Raw genomic sequence first — 21,991 nt, 5'->3', positions numbered from 1 at the left:
GTTTTTTCCCTTCCGGTCGAGTTGATATTATTTATGGCATCCACCGCTCAATTTAATGCCTCTCACCAATTCCTTCTTCGTTGTTACTTCACTTTCCCCGGTTTTCTTCCTTTTCAAAATTTTCTTCTCACGAGAGATTGGCTTATTTAAAAGCTCTCTCTAGAATTTGCGAAAGAAAGTGCTTCAAAATTTTCCAATTGCGTTAATAGTTTCCTTTTCCTTCTTTCCCTTTTCTTATCTCGCTATGAGAAAAAAAAATGCGAATTTCACATTCGAATTCACGTTCCGATTGCAAAACCACAAATACCATCGTGTAAATAAATTCTTGGTTTTCTCGTCTGAAGAGATTTATTTCTCCAATAACAGGCAAAGAAATTAATCTAAAAATTACTTGGATTGGTTGAATATATTAGGGAATGTTGAGGTAAAAACTGTTTCTTTCGACCGGATACTTTTATCCAATCTCCTTTATGTAGATATGATTACAGTATATTTTATGTCACTCGTGACAATTGTCGATCCAGTTTCAATCCAATAGGATAAAGAAAAAAATATCGAATTCTATTTTTTTTTCAAATCTTTTCTTTCCTGACGAAATAAATTATGGTAAAAATGCATATTAATCCTTTGCCCAAAGTGTTGTCATTTGGAAAAGAAAATAGAGACGTTCATTTGGTCTCAGTAGAAGCACAATACATGTATCATATGTATCACATGTTAACGATGAAAAAAAAATTGGATTTCACTCCAACCGGACCGTCATACATCGAACTAGGGGTGAAGTACTAAAAAGGTTAAGGGTCTTAAGGCGGCATGGGTCTGGAATGGTCTTGCGAATTGGCTGACCAAAGCAAGAATCGTTTTTGAAAATCGGTTCTGGCCAAAGTTCCTGGCCAGTTCGCGAAGGGGCCGGTCACTTTGCGGCGAATTGGCCGCACTTCGTAATTATTGGGCGGTCGATAGTTACCGCCCTGTCTATAGGTATGTATCACATGTTGTTAGCGATGAAAAAGAAAATGGATGTCACGTCCCCCCCCCTCCGGATCGTTTCAAATTAGCACATCGAACTTTGGGTAATTAAAAGGTGAAGGGGTATCAAGGCGGCAGGGATCTCCGTCCACTACGTGAATTGACTGGCCAAAGCAAGAATCATTTTTGAAAACCGGACTTTGGCCAAAATTCCTGGCCCATTCGCGAAGTGGCAGGTCATTTTGCGGTGAATTGGCCGCACGTGGGGCATGGCCAGTAGCATAATACATACTTTTTATGTACCTGGCTTGTTCTCCGAAGGGTATATGGTCACATCGGTATTTGGCACCAATTGTTTTCCGAAAGTGTTAAGGAAGGTCTCGATGTTGCCGTTTTCTGTGTAGACTACAAAGGGCTGAATGTGATAAAATCATTCATAATATATACCCCCTATAGTGATGCATCTCTTCTACTGAATTAAATTAAGTTACTTATTAATTACAATTTGGTACGGTCCATGGATGGTACTAGGGAACTTCAGAAAGATGTCGGAGCTCTGAGTTTAGATGAGAAAAATTAATTTTATATTTCGTTTCTTTCTTTCAAACCGAGCACAACTCCGGTCTATCGCTATGGACAATTTAATACCGAGTGAGTTGCGCCGGGAGTGGGAGTGTGCATACCTAACAGTCTGAGTGCGTGTACAGGGTGAGTCAGAAAAGATGGGAAGAACTTTAAGAGAAAACAGTACACACCAATGCAAATTGTCATCAAAGAATGCATCATCTAACACGAAATGTTCGAAACGGCCGCTCCACAAACTTTAAAACGGCATTCCTGTTGAAATTTATCGGGAGAAGAACACCATGCATGTGCAAATGTAACCGGGGGAAAAAGAAGAAACCGTATGCAAATCTGCGCCGCACTGAATAAAAGGCACAGACGCCAGCCCTGTGAAGTTATTCCAGCGTGCAACCGTTCTAACAGTTGTAACGTACGGGATGTGGGTACTACCAGCTCTTAAACTTTCCCCATCTTTTCTGAATCACCCGTACATTCGTGTTGCCTCTGTGGTACTTCCGTTTGCAGCTCCGTAAATAAAATGCATGTCTGCTTTTCAGTATTACTAAAGTGCGCCATTATCCCGTACGTTACAACTGTTAACGGTCTGAACGGTTGCACGCTGCTGGAATAACTTCACAGGGTTGGAGTCCGCGCCTTTTATTCACTGTGACGTAGATTTGCATACGGTTTCTTCTTCTTTCTCAGGTTGCATTTGCATGCATGCATGCATGGTGGTCTTTTTCTCCCGATAAATTTCAAAGGAATGGTTTTAACGTTTACGGAGCGGCCGTTTCGGAACGCAGTAGAGCGTTTGCGTTTCATGTCAGACCATGTATTCTTTGATGACAATTATTTGTATTGATGTGTACTATGACCTCTTAAAGTTTTCCCCTTCTTTTCTGAATCACGCTGTATAGTGTTGCGTTTGATTTTTCAGTGGAACCTTTCAGAAGTGAAGTGAGTGTAATGATTGAATATTTTGTGCCATTGTAGGCCTGTTACTCTCTGTGGCGACACTTTTTAACGAGGAGATAAGCTCGCATTCGCGCATCGAAGGTTGGAACCACAGAAAACCAACTCTAGCCGAGCACTATTCTGGCGACGGTGGAGTTCGAACCCGATGTGGTCCGTCATTACGATCATTTTTATATTGTCAAAAATAGCCCATGACCCCTCCGCAGAGTGGGGTCCGGAAAGCACGAGAGTGTAAGAACCTCTGCTTTAGAGATTTAAATTTTTCACGCCGAGGAAATTTTCTCACGTCCAAGGAAAAAATTCAAAAAGGGTGACTTCAGGTGAATTTCTCCTGGGGCTCAATTAATTACATTCAATCAAATAGCGAGGAAGTGTAAATAGAACAATTAAAACGTTTGAAATAAACTCCTCACACCTGGTGAACGGCCATCTCTTGCAATCCAGACTCAAATCCATACCATGCAATGCCCAAAAGAAATCCAACGACCTGAGAAATTTGATACATCGGCAAATATTTTCTGCCAGTTTTGTGTTATTTGTGTTCAGACCCTACATATAATCAGAGATAATGATTCCGTAACACAAAGGAACCGATGACACAAAATCGTAATCTGATTTACTTGAATCGATCTTCGTAAACAGCAGCGAATACTCAATTTAATATAACCGTGGCTTCGGAATTGATTCCATAACTTGCGTCTGTCTCGCCGGTTCGAGAGTGCAGCCCACTGTTGTCAAAGTCCTAGAATTGTCTTGTTATCGCTGTCCCTCACAGGAAGTCATTAAAAATGATTAACAACCTCGAGTGACCTTGTCACTGACCCGAGCTATTATTAAAACTTTATCAGTGGAAGATATTTAAATGCTTGTTCGACTCTATTTCGAGGCTATGCCGGAAGCCAGTCCCCGACAGAAATTCACCCAGAGACGAAATTCCGTTAGAATTTATTGCTTCGCAATTATCAGGAGAAACATTTCGACCCAATCTACGTTTTCAAACTAAAATCCTGTTTTGAGTCACGATTTTCGTTTCTAAATTGACGAGATCAATATTTCCGATGCTTCGGGGGGAGTGTAGGGAAAGTGTTTGTATTGCCCCTCTCTCTCTCACGCGCCTAATTTTTATTTAAAAAAATAGGCGATTCATGCCGATATACATGGCCGTTTTGTCGTACTGCAGTCATTTTATTCAGACGCCGAAAAACAGGGATAACGAGTTCGACCCCAGCATACGCAGACCAGACCAGACCAGAATTAATGTTTCAACCGATTCCTAGCCCAGTAGAGCCAACTGTCGGCATAAAGACTAGCCAGGAAGGCCTATGACCCAGCATACACACCATCGTTGGTCGGGTGAAGTTGGTTTACTGCGGCTCCCACTTCAAAGAGCAAATGCGAGCTGAATCATTGAACTTAACTCTCGATTTGAAATTACAGATGGCAGCACTAACCTGATGAGCAACGCTAGATACGCACGCTGATACATACATGGGGTAGGTTACAGTAGGTTCTGGCCTTCCGGCGCAACTCACTCACCACTGAATCGGGGGGAAATTGATAGCAAATAGCAATGATAGCAATGATAGCAAAATTGATAGCGATGACCTTTTAGATCCGATTGTGTCAGGTTTAGAATTGGTTATTTTATACTACTACTGTGTGTGTGTGTGTACACATCGTTGTGGGTTTGCGTCGCAAAATCCCTACTTTCTATCTGCACCGCCTGAGTTCGCTGTAACTGATACTATCTCCCATTTTGAAAAGGCCTCAGAGAACAGCACACAAAAAAATTCAGACGTCCATTATTTTAGATTCGAAAGATGGAAGGCAACAATTCTAGAGCATAACATGCACGCCACAGATGTTATTGACACTCACCAACGTATAAACACTCTACGATTTCCGATATGCACCATTTAGAAGAGAATTTAGTTTCAGTCAACAGCAAGGCGGTTGCTCGAAAATATCAATTGAAGTAAAAATAGATGTTCAATTACACAGTGTTTGGGTTCCATCAAAGGCTTTTCTTGTATACGCTCGATTTATAAATATACTCCATTTCTTGTACACTCTACGGAGATTCTCATATCTTCTTCCAAAACAATCGCATCCGCTAAATAAATGCGGTTTAATACGGTTTCTATCTTAGGTTAGATTTTCGATCTACTGTATGATATAAAATCATAGACTCGAAATATGCCTGTTTCTATGCAACGGAAATTGGTTACGATTTCGGTTCAAGTTTTCATTCGATTCCTGAATATATCGGGAACTGTTTGACCCACCGGGACCAAGTTATGTGTTTGTACCGAGAGGTATGTATATATCACCAGTGCTCTCCCAACACACAGAGTTCGTGTACCCAGAGTGTGTGTGGGGCATTTAACAGTACCTTCACAGGGAGGTTGACAGTTTCATCTCGAGGAGCCCTTGACGAATCTCATTGTTTTCTTGTTGCTTTAACATTGAAAAATTTACAATATCAAATTTACAATTCACAAACCCGAGAGAAATTCAGTCTGGGGACTCGTTAAAAATTTCCTATTTGGGTCCCGGGTCCTTTGTTGGAGAGCCATGTATTTTATTCGTTGTTAAAATTGATATAAATGAAAATATTTCGTGGCCCTCATAGGAGACGGAGGTATGTCGAACAAAAGTCTACAGATCGGTCAATCCCCCCCCCCCCCACTATAGGGAAGTCGGCAGGTTTCTTTTCGAGAGGCGGTGAATCTCTTTGTTTTTTTTTTTACATTGTAAAATTTGCAACAGTGGATGCCCAAGATAGATACAGTCTGGGGGGCCCCCTAAAATTCTGCGAATTGGGTCCCGAGTCCTTTTCGTAGCCCTCATGAGTGGGAAGTGTGACAGGTGCCTAGCTTGAAGCCCCCCCCCCCCCCCACCCATGGAAAAGTTGGCAGGTTTCATCTCGGCGGCTTCTTGATGGATCTCATCGGATTTATTCTTGTTGCTTTAGCAGTAAAAAGTTTGCTATAGCAAAGCGGAAGCCCACTATAAATAAATTTACGGGACCCAAAAAAATTTGCATATTGGCTCCCCGCATCCTTGGTTGGGAGCCCTTGCATTTTAATCGCTAGTAAAATTGAATACAAATGAAATTTTTTCACGCCCCCCCCCCCGGGGGAAGGGGTAGTGCAACAGGGTTCTAGGCTGAGGATCCCTATAGGGGAATTGACTCATTTCGGGGTATCCTTGATGAATCTCATTGCTTTTTTGTTGCTTTAATATTGTAGAATTCGTCAGTAAGCTGGTGCTTTCATGTCACTTTTTATAGCGTTCTGACGAAGTGGGACGAAATAAGCAAGATATGGTGTGAAGAGACAGGGGGGGGGGGAGTTGGCCGCCGAAGGGGGCAGGGGGAGCTTTTCCCCCTTCTCCCAGTTGTTCATAAAGTCCCTTATTAAAAATAATCAATTTTCATTTCAATTACCGAATCGATTCCATTTTCCCGAAAACTTTTCTATTTCATCAATAGATGGCAGCATTAATCATACTTACGGTTCCGATGTCAAATTCAAAAGGGAATTCAAAAGCTTGATTTTTATTTTTCTTAAAAATTCTAAATATGAAAGAAGAAAAATAAATTATTTAAAAAAAATTAAACTCTACCAAGAGAGAGTAGATTTCAAAAATCTATAATTTATTTAATTTATTTTCGTTTATCGAAACTTCAAAGTCGATATTAAGTGTTAAAAATTGTGATTATGAAACGATAATGAATTGATACTTCGGAATGCTAATCAAAATTAATTTGTCTCAAATTTTATCTTTTAAAAATTTTATAGAATTCTTTCATATTTAGAATTTTTAATTCTAAAATGTTTTTAAAAGATGAAATTCCAGACAAATTAAATTTGATTAGCATTCCGAAGTATCAATTCATTATCGTTTCATAATCACAATTTTTAACACTTCTTAATATCGACTTCGATAAACGAAAATAAATTAAATAAATTATAGATTTTTGAAATCTACTCTCTCTTGGTAGAGTTTAATTTTTTTTTTTTTTTGGGGGGGAGTAACTGCTAGGGCAAAGCAAGTATCAAAGAGCTCCAAAGACGGGTGACTTGTAACAAAATTGCTCAAAAAATATTTATACTTTTTGGCCATCTTTTGAGAGGGTACAGAGCGCGAGTCCCCTATGTTCCCTATCTGTGAAAAACACAAGTCCCCGGTCCAGTGCCATCAGAAGGGTTTTAGACCTGTGAGTGATAGTGATAAGAACCGAGAGAGACTCAGGCTCTGACTGGCTTATGATATTACCATTGAAATTCTACTTTCACTTCATCCCAAAAACTAGAGCCGATCTGATAAAGCCAATGTCAGATTCGGAATCAGTGCCCCCAAAATCACCGAATTTTTCTTTTAGAGCAAAATCAGTATTGAGTAGTGTAATCAATAGAAAAAATCCGAAACCACGAAACCAAAAATTATTTTGAATAGGTCAATTCGTAAAATAATAAGTTTGATTAAGAGTTTCCGATTGAATCGTTGTTGTTATGTTTCACTGTTTTCACCACTCACACATTCATCAAGCTATAGTTTTTACATCCTTCATTGAAGCCTTTCACGCGTAACAGTTTCGATGAAAATTCAAAAATACCTAAAGAAAAATTGCCGTTTTATTGATCGACATGTAATTTGATTAAAAACGACAACGTACAATAACGATCGCTCAAAAAACACGTACGCACCTTCCCTCAAAAAAACTTGACTTGATGGTGAAGGTAAAGTTGCCGCATTTTGGCAAAGAAGTGTTGATTTGGCAAAAAAAAAAATTCAAACAGATGTGTCATTTCGCTAACACTTTACAAATCTGGTGATAAATTTACCAACATGGGGACGAAGCTAACACGTAATTTATACGTAATAACAAGGTTATGGGGCGTTCAAGTATTACGTCAGCAAAATTTTAGCCATTTTTCATCCCCATCCACCCTTGTCAGCCAAATTTCGTGCAGCACTGCCCCCCCCCCTACCACCTAGCGCATATTGGTGGGATCAAAAACGTACGCGGCGGGGGGGGGGGAAGCATGGGGGGCTCGTATGCCTCCCCCCCCCCAGACGAAAAAAATTATTTTTTTAATGCAAAAAATTTTTATTATATGTTATTATAATCAGTTTCTGCTAATTTCAATGCTATTCGAAGGGTAAGAACTCAAAATTTATCTTTCAGAAATTCATTGCGATCCACCCTTTAAGCCATATAATGGTAAACCCTTAACCCGCGGACCAAATGTGGCCCCGAAGGTTACCTGATGTGGTTTGCCCCCCTCAAACCTAATTTTGTAAAAATGAACTAAGCGGCGCTTTGAGAAATCGCTTAAATGGCCCGTGGCACAATTCCATAGCATTTAAGTGGCTCGTCGCACATTTTCAGATCACTGAAGTAGACCTCAAAGATCACTTTGACATTCAAAGATCATTCAAGTTACCCGCGGAACATTCGCAGATCACTTAAGTGATCCGTGGCATAATTACGGATCACTTGAGTGATATGTGGCACAGTTTTAGAGCACTTAAGCGGCTCCCAGTGCGGTTCTACATCATTCAAGTTACCCGCGGAGCATTCGCAGATTACTTAAGTGATCCGTGGCATAATTACGGATCACTTGAGTGATATGTGGCACAGTTCCAGAGCATTTAACGGCACGGGCACATTTCCAGAGCACTTAAGCGGCACGGACACATTTCCAGAGCACTTAAAAAATCCGTGAAACCTTTAGAGATCACTAAAGTGGCTCTGTAGGGGACTTATCAATATCTTTCGAAATCAATGTTAGTTCAGGTGCCTAATAACTATCGAAAGGTTTTTTTCCGTTTTTGGCGCACTGAATAAGATGTCATCAAGAATATTTCATATCTTCATAAAGGGTGGTTGATGACGTAAGCATCATGCTAACCCCCCCCCCCCTCTCCCCCTTGTCATCAAAAGTCAGCAAAGCGAAAACCCCTCTCCCCCCCCCCCCATCGATGCTGACGTAATACTTGAATGATCCCTATAATATCACACTACATGGAGAGAAAAAACGCCAATCCTGAAGGAAGAAGGTAGAACTTGGCTTCTAATGGGATTGAATATTGCAGTTCATTTTCAAGAAGTGACAACCCGCTGCTGGCGGAGAAATGTACTTTTGTTCATAGTTTGGCACATAACTGACCGTTAGAAAGATATGTCACAAAATTTCAAAACCTTCTAACTCACTTAATATTCGTCCGATCCAAACACAGAAAACACCTTCCAATATTAGTTTTTTTACGGGTAATCACGTTTGTAATTATTAGGCGGTCGATAGTTACCGCCCTGTCTATAGGTATGTATCACATGTTAGCGATGAAAAAGAAAATGGATGTCAGGCGCCCCCCCCCCACCTCCAGACCGTTTTAAATTAGCAGATCGAACTTTACGTAATTAAAAGGTGTAGGGGTATCAAGGCGACAGGGATCTCCGTCCACTACGTCAATTGACTGGCCAAAGGAAGAATCATCTTTGAGAATCGGACTTTAGCCAAAATTCCTGGCCCATTCGCGAAGTGGCCGGTCATTTTGCGGTGAATTGGCCGCACGTGGGGCATGGCCAGTAACATAAATATTTAGGACTTCATTTCCCACCAATGGCAATTTTTCCATGATTTTAGCAATAATTGGCAACATTGCCGTATTCGGCAAATGATGCCAAAAATTATCCCGATTTCCCGTAGTATTATTTTGAGGGAATATCGTCAGCTCTGGTATGCCAAACTTCGCTGCTGCGGGGGTCGAGTGGTCAAAGTGACGGACTCGCAACACGAGAACCCGAGTTCAAACCCCACCGGTGCCGTAGTGGTGGTCGGCTGAAGGTGGTTTTCCGTGGTTCCCAACTTGGAGGCACGAAAGCGAGCCGATCGCTGCGTTAAAAAGATTCTCCACAGAGAGCAACATGCTTGCAACGATTACAATTATTCAACCATTACACTTCACTTATAGTTAAAAAAAGTTGATGGCAAAGGTACCACATTACCCAGAAACAAAGTTCACATTATGTTCGCAAGAATTACACACGCATTTGCCAGCATGGCCCAGGTCATCTTCAGCCACCTGCTTATATCTCTTCATTCAGACAGAGCAGATTGCCATTTTCCGGTAATGGGGAGGAGACATGCCGAACCACATCCGACTCAACACGAGGCCAACAACTGGCCCCACTGGGGCGATTCTCATCGTTTTTTGTTTTTCACATTCCAAATTCACTATAAACAGACCTGGTCTTGGGGCCCTTCTCTAGGATGCGGGGGCCATTACCAACGAAGCTAGGGATCAGGTGACTTTATCCGTTCGACCTAGGGAAAATATATATTTCATTAAATTAAATATATTTCCCCCCGTTCATCCCCCAGTGCGTCAACCGGAATATGTCACGTGACCATGCCCATCGAGTCAGCCGTGCCTGAGGTTCGGACGTACGAAGTCAAGCGACCTCCAGTTTCGTTGGCCGTGGTCGAACCCACACGGCCGTGCCCGTGCCTTAGCTGCTTTAACCAAATGTCCGGAATTTATCTAAACAAAATTATGGTCACGGAGTCAATAAAAGTAAACAATACAGTACAAGAGTTATTATACGGGGCTTTCGGCTACTATGAACATCCCCTAAAGTAGAATAAAACCTTGAATAATAACGTCAAGTCAAGTCAACTTACTTGTATATAAGTCACGTCTGATGAGTTTCCTGCGCTTGAACCGTTTTTGTTTTTTCAACCGCCCTTCGGTCACTCGCAATAATATAGTTCCTGTATTTTGTTAGGAATCGCCTGGTTTGAACTCTCATCTCGATAGCAATGAGTGACTCCAGTGACGATTTGGAAGTCTGTGGCGGTATTGGTATCCCGGTCTATTTTGAAATCGGGGACATTGTGTGGTAATGTAGCTTTAAATCTCTAAGCTGACATTTTATTACAGTATTGGCATGTTTATTTTTAAATTCATTCGAATTTAAGTTTAAATTTTGTTTCGCAATAGAAATGTATATTTTTTCGTGTTTGTATATCTTGTTTAATGGGTCACGGGGCACCATTGAACATAGGAAAATTGGGCAAAAGGTAACATTTGTTTCAAATTCCATTAAAAAATCATAAATAACTTTTTTTTAATTTTTTTCAAAATATTCGTACATATCTTAAAGGGTTTCTATTCTTTACTGTACTTGCTTGAAGTTGTAAAAAATGATGCGGTGGGTTTTTTCTTAATTCGAAATAAAATGGAGAAATTTTGACAATTTTCAACTCATAGCATCGCTGTAGGCACAATTTCATCTTCATTTATGAATTTTTTAACAAAATAAATTGTAAGTAACATTTAACTACTCAAAAGAATGAAGCAGCCATTTGAAGGTTTTATCTGAAAGTATATTTAAAAATTCAATTTTTATGAACTTTAAATTTAATATATCGACACCATTCAGGTTCGTTGTTCTATGCCCCAAGGAAATGAGTACGTTTCTACCAATTTTCAGTCATTTGTAAATTAGTTCATGAGATCATTCATAAAATTGAAAAATCGTTCAAAGTTTGACAATTTGAGTATTTGTTTTTATACCCTTTTTGTCACTTTGAGTTTGTCCAGAGGTTCGCGACTTCGTGCATTTGAGACGAAATGAGGTGGGGCATCGATCACGATAATAAATTGCAATCAAATTTTGAAATATTAATTTCATTTTATAAGCCGCACTTCGGTCTTGCATTTCGCGCGTCGTGGGATGGTGATCAAGATAAATCGCGATCAAATTTTTGAATTTTAATTTTCCCCGTATAAGCCGCACTTTACTGTTTCTGTCGGAATATGCATTTCTCGCAGCGAGAGGAATTTTGGGCGCCCTTAAAAAAATGATCACTTATTCCCAAGAGATCGTTACCATCTGTCGGGAATTTGTTAGTTTTAAGACACATACATCCCTGCCCGAACCGGGATTAAAACCCGGACATGCAATCAAACCCTAACCACTCGGCTGCCAGGCAGCCAAAATTGCGACAAGTAAATTTTGAAATTTTAATCTCATCGTATTAGCCGCATTTTCTGTCGGGATTCGCATTTATCGCCGCGGATTGTGCCGATCAAGGTGATAATCAATCATTTAATTTCGCTTAGGGGGGCCAAACCCGTGCGAATGGTTGGCTCGAATACAAAACATAGGTCAACATCGTATCAGCAATACAGAACAGTTCAATTTAACAGGTTTAGTAATTTGATCATGTCATTGCAAAAAAAGTACAGATTTCGGATTTGAAGCTCGGAGAACTTGGTTATAGAGGATAGAAGATTTTGTCGGTTAGTGTTGGGTTTAAAACAGGAATTTAAATATGCAGCACGTTGTAAACTGAATAACGGACATTCCATAAGCATATGGAATAAATCGAAAATTTTATTTGACGCATTGCTACAATTAGGGCAGTTTTTGTCCGGATCAAGTATCACATATCCGTTAGAGGTGCGCAGGAATTTTCCCCCAGGCCGCATTTGGAAAATCGGTCGTTTCCATGAAAATAGAGCATTACAGCAGAGATAGTTTTCCATCGTCAAATTCCGGAAGAGTTGATTGTAATACGAATAATTTGTTGAACGATAAACTGAACATACATCGTCTTGGATAGTAATGTTTACATAGCTTGAGACCAGTGAGAAATGTTTCATAAGTGAGTCTGGTGCAATTTGGAGGTCCCAAATATATGAAAGTCCGAGTGTTTGGAGAAATTTTAGAATGCTGTAGGCCCAATTGCGGCAATTGTTTATAGGGGGGACGTCGAATTAGAGCGTTATAACAGATTTTAAGACTATTATTGGGCATGAGTAGTAACTTATACCAAAAAAAACGGTGTATTTAAGGATTGCTATCGATATCGGGCGTCTGGCCGATTCTAGTCTTGATATGTATCCGGGGCAATATCTGGAAGTTGCAAAAAGTTTGCGCAAAAAATTATTCTGCGCCTTTTCAATATCTAGAAAGTAATCTAGGGCCCAGATTGGAGAGGCGCAAGTCATGACGGAGCTCACCATGGAATCAAAGTTTGAAGACTGTGGGTATAGATGCATTACCGGATTTGCTCAAGATTTGGATAACTTTTCCGGTAGCAGTTTTGGCCTTAGCTATAGTGATTACTGTTTTTCCGAAATGTTCCGGTGGTGGAAAAAATTGTACCCAGATAGTTGTATTCGTTTACAATTTCTATATTCTGTCCCTTCCATGTGAAGCGATCGCCACTAGCTATTTTCCCGCCCTTTCTAAAGATCAGAATTTTTGTTTTATTAAGATTTACAAGTAGCTTATGTTTGTCGAAATATGTCGCGAGTCTATCGATTTTTTTCTGAAGAGATATAGTACTTTTTTCAGAACATTCAATATCATCCGCGTAAATGAGGCAATGCAATTGATTTGTGTGATCAATAGAAACACCAGTAGTAAATTCAGAGTTGGTGTCATCCACGTCTGCTAGGAATAAGGCGAAAATAAGTGGGGAACATGGATCTCCCTGTAACACTCCGTTAGTTATACTAATGTGATTTGTTAGTCCTTCTGTTCTTATCCTGGCTTTGGCGTTGCCAAAGAGATTGCGGGAAATTGTCAGAATTTTGGTACTTAATCCCAGTTCATGGAGTTTGCTCCATAGCAGAGAGCGGTCTACAGAATCGAATGCCTGGGACAGATCAATAAAACATGTATAGTTTTCCTTTTTTGCGGCGAGTGTGTAATTGTATAAGAGCGTTTAAGGTGAAGATGTGATCGAGGCATCCCCTTCCTTTCCTGAAAGCATTTTGGTTTTCTGGTAATATTTCTCTCCGGTCAGCCCATTGTTCCAATCTCTTGGCAAGAACTGAAAAGATCCGTTCCATTAGATTTAAAAGTGATACGGGTCTGTAATTAGCAGGGAAGTCCCTATCCCCTTTCTTGAAAATAGGTGCGATGATCACTTCGCTCCATACAGCCGGACACTCACCAGATGAGATCACATTGTTAAAGAGCAGAATTTTTTCCAAGATTATATCAGGAATTGATCAAAAATTCATTCAGTAGCCCATCACTGCCCGGTGATTTATTTGGTTTTAAGTTACGGATAAGATTCTTCAGTTCTATGTTAGATATATTCGCGTCTAGGGAAGGGTCATATTGGTAAAGGTTAGTGTATGTGAAATAGTTTCAAATGTTTCACGCGAGAAGATTGCCTTGAAATGATTGTACCATTGATCCGTGGTTATATTAGCTTATATTTTTAAATTTTCGGAAACTATTGATCGATGTCCACAATTCTTTGCCTTTGGCGAAGGATAATTTTTCTCGTAGATTTCGATAGGCTAATTTTTTGGAAAGTGATAAACTGCGATCAAATTTTGGAATTTAAATTTTCACCGTATAAGCCACACTTCGCTATTTTTCAATTTTATTTCCAAAATTAGTAATACAAAAAGTCAAATTTAAATTTTGGCCGTCTACAGGCGACTAATAGGCCTGTACAGAGCGACTCTTTAAAATAAAGACAAAATATCACCGTTATAATTTTAATTTTTTTTTATTCCCATAACATTCGCTGATACATTACTTTACATTGAGTAGATTCAGCAAATATAACTGACTTAAGCATTACTGTTTTATGAATAAGTGATATAGAGAGATCATTTTACGTTTCTTGTTCCGAAATTCTACAACAATCTGACATTCTTGACTGCACTTCATTATTTGTATTAAAAAAACGTCTTAAACAATATTTTCTCCATAAATGATATTTAAAGCTATTTTAATATGCAATATTTTTCCCTATTTCAATTGAGCTCTCAAAAAAACTTACCCCATCAAACTTCTGAATCGCACCTTCCGCTGTTGCCATTTGTTTCAATAATTATTTGCTTCATTTATAATTTTATTTATGTATAGAACAAATCGCTCATCCGAATTTAAATCAATGTAATATTTTGTGCCTGCGTATGTCATCATATTCATAAACGTCTTGCGTTTTTATTTTTTTTGATCAATTTTCAAACACTAATAATCTCAATGATCGTGTCCACCAGTATGGATCGACAACGATCCCTTGGATGGCTTTTCATTTTGCGCAATGTAAGTTTGTTGATGTGATTAATAGAATTGAATTGTGAACAGTAGCAATTTGATGAAAAATTTTAGGCAACTGCAGACACATTGATATGGTCATTTGCTTCTATATTTGAAAATATGCATCAAAATAGTCTGAAATAGTATTAGAAATTCAGTGGTTTTTTTTAATGATGCGAACATAGTTAAATTCTGTATTGCCAAAGGTAAAGCATTAAATAGTCTAGGAGCAAGGTAGTAAAAATGTTTGCGGAATTCCTTTTCTAAATGAGGGTAGCAATAAATTTCCTTTGGTCTTCTCAATGATATGGACTGTGCATGTTGATTTACTACGATATGTGGAATGATTCGGTAGATGGCGTTATGCCTTGGAGTGTACTCAAAATTCTAAGTTGAGATTTCAAAGCGAGCGCCGCAAATATATATATGTATACCATGATAAAATATTATACAATGCCCATAATGTATTATGGTTGTCTAATTCTAAGTATGGATAACTTCTTGATTCATCCCAACATGTTTATCGTATTTCTTTTTAAACGTGTCAATTGTTACCTTGCTCTCTGAGGTAGTGAATTCCATTCCATTTATTAACAACCCTATTAGAAATTCTCTGACACCATAACATGGAAGTGTCCCTCGCCAAACGGTAATACTAAACCAGACATGCACCTCGTCCGTATTTCTCTGCGGAACTTCTCACGAATTGGTGCATGTTGGAATGTGTATGTACAATGAACCTTCCGTGAAGTTTGTTTCTGTGTAATGCTTGTTATATGTAGTGCTTCAATCTAATCAATTTTTTAAACTGAGTTTTTCTAAACTCGTAGTGAGAAGTGTAATCAATGAATAATCGTAACGTTGCAGGCCTGTTGCTATGCCAAACTATAATAGTGACCCTCGTAAAAGCAGTTGATTGACGGCGAATTAACTCGTGGTCCATCCTAACCATACCGTTGAAAATTTTGAACACTTCGATCATACCTCCCCGGCATCTGCGTCCATCCACTGTAAACATATTCAAAAAATGAGGTACCTTTTATACTTCAAGCTCCCGTGTGCCAACGAGGACACGCGTAGCTCTTCTCTGCTCCTCTTCAACCACATCTGTATCCCTCCGTAGGTACGGTCTCCAAAAACTCACAGCATACTCTAGTCCAGGACGAACTAAGCCTTGGAAAAGCGGAAGCATGACTTTCGGAGAACATATATAGTATATTTTTCTCATTCTGCTTTCACCTTTTTAAGAATAGAATTTTTATATACGATAAAACGTAGTTTCAGCTATTTCCAGCGCAAGAAGTTTCCAGTTTAGGTTGCTATTAATAAATTTGTCGGGTTTGCATTTTTCACAGCGAGGGGAGTTGGGCGCTCTTAAAGATAAATTGCGATCAAATTTTGAAATTTCAATTTTCACCGTATAAACCGCATTTCGCTTTTTCTGCCGGGATCTGCATTTCTTGCAGGGGGAGGGTGCGTTAGGAAGCGGACAAGGTAATAGGTGTCGAAATTTTGTTATCGTAATTTAAGTCGTGCTTTGTTTGTTCTCTAGTACAAGAAATCCAGTCGAAATATTAAGTGCTCGATTACAATAATAAATCAAGTCAAAAAATTCATACCACAAGGATCTGTTCTAAAACTATTTAATTGATATCAATGATTTTTGTAAACTGAAGTTAAATGGAGAATTTATCTTTTGCCGGTTATGCAGTGCTATACGTTGAGGACGCTGAAATGGAATGTGTTGTATAAAAAGTAAAGGGCACTAAAATCAATTTATGGTCAGTCAAACGTAAACTGAAATTAAACATGCAAAAACTGGATACATTTGTTTTTAAAAACCAATACATAAGTGCTAACACATCTGCATTAAGATCCCTATCAACTGTCGAACCCAACATAACCGTCAAAAAATGGAGTCTGAATATTTTCGCATGATGATGCAAGATTTAAAATGTACGTGGGATATTGCGAGAAAATTTAAAAATGACTTTTTACAGCTTTTTATACATAACTTCGATATATTGTTAAGAAATTTCTCATTCTCTGCATGGATATTCAATAGTAAATTACGAAATTTGTGCTTAGGAGTGGCAATGATAGCAGCATAAATCAAACCCAACTGAACATGTGATAATATTTCATAATTATTGTGTGCGGCTAATTAAATAATTCTCTTATAAACAGTAGTAAATATATAAAATGTTAACCTGTATTTCCCCTTACCTCAGTACTTTGAGTGGAACCCAATAAGAGTCGTAACTTCCTGGAACAGTCTCTTGCAGAATTTCTTTTGTACTTGCGTTGTTTTCAGCAAAAATGCAATTAGTAGATAACTACTTAAACAAGGTTAAAAAGAGCTTTTCATATTCAGCTTTGTGAATGTTGCTGCCTGTGTCTTAACCAGGGACGCAACTAGATGCATGATCAACCGGGGCAAGCCAGCACCTCCTAGAGCAGTGTTCCTCAACCGCCGGGCTGCGAGATTCGCCTTTGTATCATTTTAATTGTTTATTTGCTAGTTTTCCTGAACACAATAACGCAATTACTTCAAAAACTTTTCATAAGCAATACATAATTCAAATCTGTTCACAAAATTCCTTACATCCGAATGTAAACAAATGAGATTTCCACTGCGACAAGCAGGAATAGTCGGGGGTGGGGCTTCAACTCAAATGGGAATCTTTCTCATTGCGATCCTCCTTCGCAAGACTATGCAAATGGGGTGCAGAATAGATAGGAATAGACAGGACCTATAAAGATGCCGCTGTTGACCATTCGTGAAAAATGCCCTTACAAATTTAATTACAACTATGAATGGGGAAATCTTCCCCTTTGGTGGCTGACATTTGCCATACAGATGACAATCAGCGAGGTGCACAGAAAATACTGTGTTCTGAACATAACGCTTAATCAGACATCGAAGCTGGTTCTCAGAATTGTGTGGTACTGTTTTCTTCGGGGGGGGGAAGGTAATTGGTGCTACGTGCAAGCTGTTTAGATTTTTTCCTGGCTTTTTTACTTTTTGGAGTATTCATTTTATTTATGAATAAGTACAAATTTAAATTTCATGAGTAAAAGACAAAGGACTTTGTTCAGTTTTTGAGTTAGAAAATCCCGTATCGAAAGTGAAACAAAAAAAAACCGATTTTCCAGAGTCAAGCCATCAGGACGGGCATAATGAGAAAAAATAGCTAGTGTCACTCAGAAAAAAAGTCGGCGTCCATCCGTAAATAGTGACGATTTTTTGAAACTTGGTTTCATTGTTTTAACACCGACCAATTACCAAGACCTCAATGTGTTATTTGTGCTACTGTTTTGGCAAACGAAGCCATCGCGTCTCATCCGACATCCCAGCACGAAACATCCCGATTTTGAGAACAAACCTATTGACTTCTTGCGCGAAAAAGGGCTCTTCAAGCAGAAAGTAATTATTTCTCGAACTTAAACGACTGACGATTCACTACTAATGACATCATATTTTATATCGTTACAAATAGCCAAATGCAAAAAACCGTATACTATTGGCGAAGAACTCATCAAGCCTTGTTCAATTACTGTTTGCCGAGAAGTGTTAAGCTAGTCTGCGGCAGATAGAATGAGACATTTCATTGTCAAATGATATCATAGAAAGGCGCATATCTGACATGGCACTAGACACCGAAATAAAACTCGTAGAAAAAATTATGTCAAAATTGTTTCCAATGCAGCTGGATGAATCCACTGATGTGCAAAATTTTGATTACGTTGATAATGACGTGAAGACATTTTGAGTGTTTCGGAATTAGCTGCAAACACAACCGGCAATAAAATTTTCAGTTTTGGATAATTTTATGAAAGATAAAGGACTGGATTGGAAAAATTGCGTTGGAGTTTACACTGACGGTGCTGCGAATCTAACGGGTACATTCGGGTTTAGTCGCTAGAATCAAGGAATTGGCGAGTGAAAATAACAATCAACGCAATGTTTCATTCACAGGCAAAACCTGGCTTCTAAAAAAATGATTCCTGAACTTAACGAAGTCCTGTTGCAATCTATTAAAATAGTTAATTTCATAAACAGTGCTTTGAATACTAGATTGGTGGGAGTATTGTGAGATGGGCACCGATCACAAATCTTTTTCATTCGGGAGTTCGTTGGCTGTCCCGAGGTAAAGTTCTGAAGAGGATATATGAACTTCAAAAGAGGAAGTTGAATTGTTCTTTATTGGTAAAAAAGTATGTACTACTTTCAAGATAAGTGGGTAGCCAGGTTGATATACCTCAGCGACATATTTTCTTCCATAAATGAGTTGAATTTGAAACTTCAAGGATCAAACAACCATGTTTCATTCTTGGAATAAGGTTGAATCATTTAAAAAGAAACTCAAACTACATTGTTTCTGAAATATTTTAAATTTTGTATGACTATACTCAAGTCCTGAAAAAATAATTGGCCGGGCCGCGATATTAAAAAGGTTGAGAACCACCGATCTAGAGATAGGCCTCTATACTGCTTTGCATAAACGTCATTCAGACCCTAGCAACTTCGCCACATTTTGAAACACTGCATCCTATTCAGTTTCTTATTTTGGCGTAGAATTTTCCCGATTGGTTCACCAATACCGCATAGTGATTGGATGAGTGTACGCTAACTTCGTGCCTACTTTTATTGGCTCTATCAACTGTGGTATTAAACTGAAAATTAAGGTCCTGAGTTAGTAGTTGCTTCTATAGACCGAAAAGATGAGTCAAAATAGAGGAACGACGAAACTTCAGATAGTGTTAAACCCATTCACCGCTGTGGGAAACAGGGCCGCAACTAGATACTTTGTCACTCGGGGCAAGCCGGAATTTTGGCACCCTCTTGCATGTAGAGGAAGCAGTTAAAGGGTGAATTCGGTGCCCCTTCTGGTTCAGTGGGGGCACCATACCCGCCTGCTCCCCCCTAGATGCGGCCCTGGTGAGAAAATTCAGACTAAATCTACCGACAAAAGTTCGACACTAGCGAGTGCGGCGACACTAATGAGTAAGCGGGTGAAAGAGTCCGTGAGTGAGCGAACAAGCTACCGAGTGAATTCTCGCTCGCTGTTTCCGAATTTACCCTTAAAACGGACTAACACTGGAATTAGAACTATCCATGAAGCCGAAGACCAAAAATTTTGAATCCGACAAATCGCAACGGCTTGATTCAGTGAAATTTCAGCGATTTAATTTCTTTGCAAAGGAAATTGGTAACGATTTTGGATCAAGTTTTAATTTAACTCTCAAATATATCTGGAACCGTTTGGCCCATCGGGACCAAGTTATGTGCATGTACCGCGATGCATGGCCCCACATCTAGCAGAAGGGTCCCTGGGCTGGGATAGGTGGCGGGCCCTTGTTAATTTATAGTGAAGAATCGTTCCGTGTCCTGTCCTTATGGGGGCCATGCCGAGAGGTGTCACTTGTCTAATATACATCACATGGTCGGGTACCCAGGGCGGTTCATTGCCCATATACCTTCATGGGAAGTTGTTTCATTTCCAGGGGCCCTTGATGGATCTCGCTGTTTTCTTGCTGCTTTAACATTGGATAAATCTTGGTCTTCAGCTATTACGAATTTTTCAGTCTGAGGCCCCACTAAAAGTGTGCGAATTTATTCCCGTATCCTTGATTGGGACCCTGAAGTTTATTTGTTGGTTAAATGAATATAAGTGAACTCGCATTTTTCGAGATGCAACAGTTAAAGGTACAAGTCTGGAGACCCTTATGTGCAAGTTTTCTAGGGGTAATTTTGGTGATTCGCGTTTGTTGCTTTATTGTAAAATTCAGCAAGCTGGTGCTTTCACACGTCACTTTTCATAGCTTGTTCATTTCGTCCCACTTCAGTGCTGTTAAAAGGGGGGTTGGCCGTCAGAGGGCCCCGAGACCTGTTAAATATATACAGGGGAGGTAGCAAAGATACCAGCCCGACGGCCCTGATGTCGGGAGGCATGAGAGCGATAATCACGCGAGCATAGCTTCGGGCCCAATGATCATGGTATTTGGCTATTTTTTCGAGAGCGAGTAGCATATAGAATTTGTGATAAAAATGAAGTCATAATGACGAACTCATCGGAATTATCTGGGTTCGAACCCCACTGCCTGAAGCTGGTTATTTGCGATTCCCAACTTCAAGGCACGAATGCGAGCTGATTTTCCCCGCGCAATCGTCTCACCGCAGAGCAACATGCTTATAACAGTAAAATCACTTTCATTACGTCACTCGCAATTTGAAATTTGAATTTTTAGTGCTGCCAATTTGAGACCGAATTTGAAAACTTATAGAAAAGCATAAGGAAGCGCAAAGGTTTGGGCAGAATAGAAAAAGCGAGAAATGTCAGGAAAGGCAATCTGAAATCCTTAGATTTTTGCTACGTCGGAAAATCGGTTTCCAAATTTTCTGATCGCAGTTTATTATCTCTAACTCTGACCCAAAGCCTCCCTCCCCACTGCGAGGATCTGGGTCAACATCTGAACAAAAAGGAACTAAGACTTACGGAAAAAGTATCTGAACAAACCTTTTTTGAGAGAACACTGTCTCGTTCTCAAAGTTCCTTTAAACTGGGACTTAAATGTTCCACTTGAATATTAAATTACTCTTCATATACAGTCGAATCCCGTTATAACAAACTCGGAGACCGGAGAAATCGCTTCGTTATTTATTCGTAAATTACTTATAACGGAATTTCGTTATAAAGGAATTTCAGGTTTTGCATTGTTCCTAAACATACTTATTTGAGGGATTAGAAAAGTATTCGTTAAAACGCGATTTTCGCTATGGTATTCGTTAAAACGGGATTCGACTGTATCGACTTCTGTTTCTCGTAGACGCAAAACAGGTACCAAAATGTTCGTGATCTGTACTATCAAAATTTTTTTTGGTCCTTCAATAGCTCTTTGCTCCCTTAATCATGGCTCTTGTTTTGATTTCACGCTTGAAATTTACCACCAAAGAAAAATGGTTGTGTAATGAATTGCGTAAATACTGCATTTAATACGCATATTTCGTTAGTGTACACACAAATACCCCTTTCACTCATTTCTAATTTCCTTTCGATCAATGTTTTAAACATTGTTTAATTCGTAAATATCTTGTCAAAAAATGTTTCTTGTTCCTCTTAAAATTTAGCCATTTAGTCTCTTAATGAGGGGTTAAAATTACTTATGTACTTAATAGAGCTCGGAAGTTCAGGCAAAACATGCCATAAATGCCTTTAGCCTATTTAAGCTTTTTGTAAAAATGCCATTTTTTGAACTTTCCAGCCATAAATGCCTTTAACACTGTTTTAAGTTTATCATTGAATTTTAAATTCCATAATCTGCAAAACTTACATATTTTGAGCATTGAGAACAAAATAACTGGTTTTTAAAAACAATTTCCAATTCAGT

At 39.1% G+C, this 21,991-nt stretch overlaps 1 protein-coding gene across 2 annotated transcripts in view; it reads left to right on the top strand.

Annotated features, from left to right (window-relative positions):
- The first annotated feature begins 10,235 nt into the window (after positions 1-10,235).
- The window catches only part of LOC149081623 (uncharacterized), an 87,637-nt gene continuing 75,881 nt past the window's right edge, over positions 10,236-21,991 (top strand). For both annotated transcript variants that reach the window (XM_089237038.1, XM_089237037.1), the window contains exon 1: positions 10,236-10,420. In XM_089237038.1, coding sequence (XP_089093164.1) covers positions 10,341-10,420 — 80 coding nt within the window. In that variant the 5' untranslated portion in view covers positions 10,236-10,340. The remainder of the gene's footprint in view (positions 10,421-21,991) is intronic.

This window comes from Pholcus phalangioides, unplaced genomic scaffold (assembly GCF_987345545.1).
Source record: "Pholcus phalangioides strain wild (caught in Gottingen) unplaced genomic scaffold, Ppha-v1.0 ptg000009l_1, whole genome shotgun sequence".
In the NCBI taxonomy this organism is placed as follows: Eukaryota; Metazoa; Arthropoda; class Arachnida; order Araneae; family Pholcidae; genus Pholcus; species Pholcus phalangioides.
This window is presented reverse-complemented; position numbering and strand designations above follow the sequence as displayed.